Source organism: Sardina pilchardus, chromosome 2 (assembly GCF_963854185.1).
Source record: "Sardina pilchardus chromosome 2, fSarPil1.1, whole genome shotgun sequence".
Taxonomy (NCBI): Eukaryota; Metazoa; Chordata; class Actinopteri; order Clupeiformes; family Clupeidae; genus Sardina; species Sardina pilchardus.
In genome coordinates this window covers 15,802,759-15,807,896 of record NC_084995.1, presented here as the reverse complement: position 1 = coordinate 15,807,896, position 5,138 = coordinate 15,802,759, and the positions used below count along the sequence as shown (strand labels likewise).

At 41.5% G+C, this 5,138-nt stretch overlaps 1 protein-coding gene across 1 annotated transcript in view; it reads right to left on the bottom strand.

The window, feature by feature from the left end:
• Positions 1-613, bottom strand: part of stim2a (tromal interaction molecule 2a) — a 7,165-nt gene extending 6,552 nt beyond the window's left edge. Inside the window, exons 1-2 of the mRNA XM_062520486.1 lie at positions 347-613; positions 1-66 (exon numbers count right to left, since the gene is read on the bottom strand). The exon at positions 1-66 is cut by the window's left edge and continues 65 nt beyond it. Of these exons, the coding sequence (XP_062376470.1) occupies positions 1-66; positions 347-473 (193 nt within the window). The 5' untranslated portion in view covers positions 474-613. The remainder of the gene's footprint in view (positions 67-346) is intronic.
• Positions 614-5,138: the final 4,525 nt, after the last annotated feature.

Below are 5,138 nucleotides of genomic sequence, written 5' to 3'. Positions count from 1 at the left end.
TCAGGGCCTCCAGGCTGAAGCGGTCAGCTTCACTCTCGCATGGTGGGCTAACCACGGAGCAAGGATCTGAGGATGGGATCCAGCGTTAAGAAGACATGTCCATGACATGTACAGTCATGTAGGCAATGGTATCTCATCTAAAGAGGCCATTTTACCAGCAGGCAAACAGGTGGGGAAAAAAACATAAATCCTTCATCCTAAAAACATGCAGCACAATTGAGAATACTCAGGGTGTTAAGTAACACTTAAGTTGGCAAAGCTGTTGAAATACTTTGAGTCCTGAGCTGACCTGCTCTATTCATTATTCCATCAAAGGGGATGTGATAATCTCCAATGTACTACTTACCAGTCTCATCGAACACATAGAATGAGGAGACTGCATCAGCGTTTTGAAAGTCATCTTGCATTCCATCTGCAGCACAGATCAGGAATCCACGCAGGACAAGGATAACCGAAAGCGAGATTAGGAGCATCTTTGGGGTTAACAGCTCCTCTCACTCAGGCAAAGAGGGAGATCCAAAAAACAGATGTAGGCCTATGCTATTCACCCTCCTAATGGTGCGCAAATTGCTTATGCGATTTCGGATACTAATAAAGGAACAACCGTCAAAAGATGTAAATTGTACAAGGAAAATCTGAAATGATCAATGCGCAATTAAAACGGTGCTTCTCATTGGTGAAAAATCAAGAAAAACACATTGCCAACCTTCTAATCCACAAAGAAACACTTTTTCAGAAGGCTACACAGTAAAAAAAAAAAAAAAATCAAAATGGGTAAAACATTCCAGAAAAAAAAAATCGGATCCGATGATTAGGCTACAACAACTTTGTTGTATTATGGCAAGTGTAGCCTAATGTAATGCAAAATAAACAAAATGATTAAAGTAGATAAATACCAACGTTAATCCCACATGAAAAATATCTGACAAAAATGTTGTCTTCAATATTGATCCAATTGCATTGAACGTGTTTATCAGTTCCTTGTATCCAAACGAAAATTCAATGGACAGCCTAAATTACTCCAACTGGGCTACATGTTAAGCGCATTGGCATGATGCGCTTTCATAAGATTGATTTGTCTGAGCAGCAAGGCTTGGAAATCCATAGTCCATCTTGATATAGTAATATACGTTGTCCTGACTCATATCTGTCCAATCCGAGACCCCTGCATGTTGACTGTAATTTCGGTAAAAAGTTACCTCGTCGCAACTGACCGCATTCTGTGCCGCTCTCGGTGTTACTTTCCCAACTCTGTCTACGGCTCTGGTGACCGGTGGTGACGCACTTGACTTGAGCGGAACTGTCAGTAGGCTGCTGGGGCGAGCAACAGTAATCGCGCACGGGATAAATATAAGACCGTTGCACTTTTTTCACTCTCGAAGTCTAGCGCAAGCTTAAATGGATATGGCATATGTTGATAGATTTAGAAAGGATTATGCCGGGTTGGACACAGTTCAGTACCCTAATTCTTCATGGGTGATGTCCAGCGTGAGTAATGAGACTATGTGGATTATGCAGCATTTTACATGGCCTGTTGATCTGTTACTTTTTCACTTTCACTTTTTTCAGCATAATTCCATAGATCTCCAAAAACAAAAAGGTAATAGGTGAATGCACACACACACGCACCCCCCCCACACACACACACCACCACCCACACACACACACACACACACACACACACACACACACACACACACACACACACACACACACACACACACACACACACACACACAATAATGGGACCTCTGACCTTCAGTTGGTATAAACACACACACACACACACAAACACATTAGATTAAATTCAATAACATCTCTCTTTCTCTCTCTCTCTCTTGCTCTCTCTGCGTCTTCCTTCTCTTGCACACATTAGATTAAATCCAATGACGTCTCTCTCTCACACACACACACATACACAGGCACACAGGCATGCACATACACACACACACACACACACACACACTACATTTAGGCTCCAAGAACAAATTTAGTGCCCATTTGTATAGCTGAGCATTGGACTGCTACTCTCACATGGCTCGAGAAACATTCTCAAGTTTCTCTCTGGCAACTCCCACTTAGTCTAAAAATAGGGAGAGATGGAAACATGGGAGCTTTGAACCCTGCCCCTTGGAGTCTTCTCTAGGGGCAGGTGAATATCACACAGCATTTGGACTAGAATCAGTAAAGTGCAAATAATAGATACTTTATTAATTTGTTTTGATTCATTAGTTAACCATGTAGATTATGCACAACAACGGATTTAATTGGTTTTGGATTACTACACCCATCGCTCATCATTAGTCTAGTGTTACTAGATTTAGACTTATTGCTCATCAGGTTAAATTTAGATATGGAAAATATTATCACAGTACTTACTGAATGATAAAAAGAAAATATGACATAAAATTAATTTCTGTAGCATTGTGTAACATCCGTGTGGTGGGTCCCTTGTATGGCGTCATTACACAAACGTAAGTCATGCTACAGATGGCCAGTATCTTCGACTGAGGGGGATTCTAATCTCTAAATTGTTTGTGTGAGTGTACTGTCTGGACATAAAGTTGCTCAAACAAACCAAAAAAAAAGACACAACACAAACTGGTTTCTGGATCTCCACAAGACTTTGTCAAAATCTCTCTTCTCTCTGATGAACAATTTGTTGTCTAAATGAGAACACAGTCATTATCAAACTAATTTTCTGTATAATATCTATGACAACCTTGACTTCTCTATCATGATGACAGCTGAGCTCTAGGATCAAGCCTCAACTGGCTGGCGGATTGATGGCTCGCATCTGCTGTAATCGTGTCTCTCAGTGCAGTAGAGGGGGGTCCCCTTCGGCTCACCCTGCTGGAGACACACAGAATTACAGTTGTTGAGCCATCAGTGTCCCTCCAACTTTGATATCCTAACAATGACCTCACCCTTTAATATGGCTTTAATATGTAGTTATGGTAGGCTGACTGTCAGCTGCCTGCAGCACTAGCTGTAATAGGCCAGAGGAAATATGCACATTGATGTCTTAAAGATACAGCTCCACAATGATCTAGTCACTCGAGAAAGATGTGCACAAGATCCTGAGAAACAGATTCCGGAGAACACCAAACATTGAGAAAAGGAGCTGATTAAAAAAGAGAGAAAAGCAGACATATACAGTATAACAAAAGTTTTCATACTGAACATCTGAGCTGGTGCCCTTTCAAATTGTTCCATATAGGAAATATGACCATTGACCATTGTGGCATTAGAAGCAATCACTTTTTCAAGTTTAAAAATGGGTCAGTTCTGTCATCACCTTGCATAGTACTGAAGGCATTTCCTATGAGAGCATAGTCATTATCACCTTGTTGGGTGCTTGTGAACTTATTTATAAACATAAACATTATTTTTCAGTTTCCCTTCTCTTCATTTATTTGTCACTCACACATTTTTAGGCATAATTCACAGCCGCAATTGTGTCATTAGCATTGTTCTGAGGCCTGGTCTCTGTGTATCTGTCGTACAGCTTCAGTATGGGTTCCTTTTAAGATCATAGTTTGAGAAGGAGCATACAACTGGCAGAGTGTCTGCAAGAGTATATATCCCCTTTGATCATTGACCCCCTCAGCTGGAGAGTAGTGCCACTGACCCACACACCACAGGTGTCACTACAAACTCAACAAAACCAAACAACAGTTGGTAACCCACTGACACAGGTGGAAGCATGCCAACACCAGAGTGGGCTAGTGAGGAGTGAGGTCCACGCCACAGCTACGACCTCTGAGTGACCCAGTCGGCACTCGATTCATAGGTCATGGGCATACCAAGAAAAGCCAGACAGAAGAACCCGCCAGGAGCGATTTAAGAGCTATAGGCTGGACATTCCTCTTCACTGCCCAGCTAGCTACCCAGTTGCTCCCGCCTGCTGCTAATGAAGCCTGTGTATATTGACTCTAATTTCACAGCCAATTGTAGTAAATTCACACAATTTCATTGGGATTTAGGTGATTAGGTGATTCCCATTCTGCTATGAAGCCTTCTGAGGTCAAGGTCCCGACCGATATTATAAAAATGCAACAACAAAAAAAAAATGGTAACAAAGTATTACTACTGGTTATAAAAAAGAGGATGGATGAAAATGTACCTTAGCTAAAGCTTATAAAATATATAATAATATCAATAAAAATAACAACAATAATAACAATAGTATTGCTTGGTCCATAAAAATCTGTTTCTCTTTAACAGTTGACAATTGACTCTAATTTCACGGCCAATTGTAGTAAATTCACACAATTTCATTGGGATTTTACTGCAATTTGGCCATAAAATGACGGTCAATATACACGGGGGAAAGCCATTACTTTACGGCAATTCCTTGTATGGTATTGGTTGGCAACTTTTGCTGCCATGCCTTTTTTTTACTGATTTTTTTTTTACAGTGTAGGCAGGACATTCCTCTTCACTGCCCAGCTAGCTACCCAGTTTCTCCCGCCTGCTGCTGAAGAAGTGAAACCAGCGGTGCTCCACTACGGACAGGGGTGTCAGGCATCCACCAGACTCAGCATGCTTCAGGTCTCACAAACCTCACTCGAGCCTTTGTTTCCTCTCTCCATCTGGTACAGTAATGACTAGTGAATGAGGGGTTAAATAATGGGTCCTGAATGCTGTTGCATGCATGGTGCCTGGCCCCGACCTCACCTTACTTCACTAAGTTCAGGCTTATCGTCCTCTAACTGGGTATGATGCCAACCAGCTAATCAGCACCAGTCTCATCAGGAGGGAACCACTCCTCCCACTGCCTCAATCCATTTAATTAGCCTATTATTAAAAAAAGATTACACAGTATTTGAGGACACGAATGACAAGAGTATAGAGTATAGAGGTACGTCTATACTCTTTGACACAAGTGCCTCTTTACAGATGTCATCCAGAACACTTGAAGCCTGAACACTTGAAACACATGAACCAACTCAGTATTAGATTGTCAAGAGCGCTACTGCTCTCTACATGTTGTAGTGGTGTGTTTAGTGTACCCATTAATGTAAGAGATGGTAACAATCTTAAGTAGCATCTACTGATACCCTAGGCCAGGGGGCAATAAACATTTCAATCAATCACATTCAAGAAAGCACACACAAGGCAGTATTTCTCACATT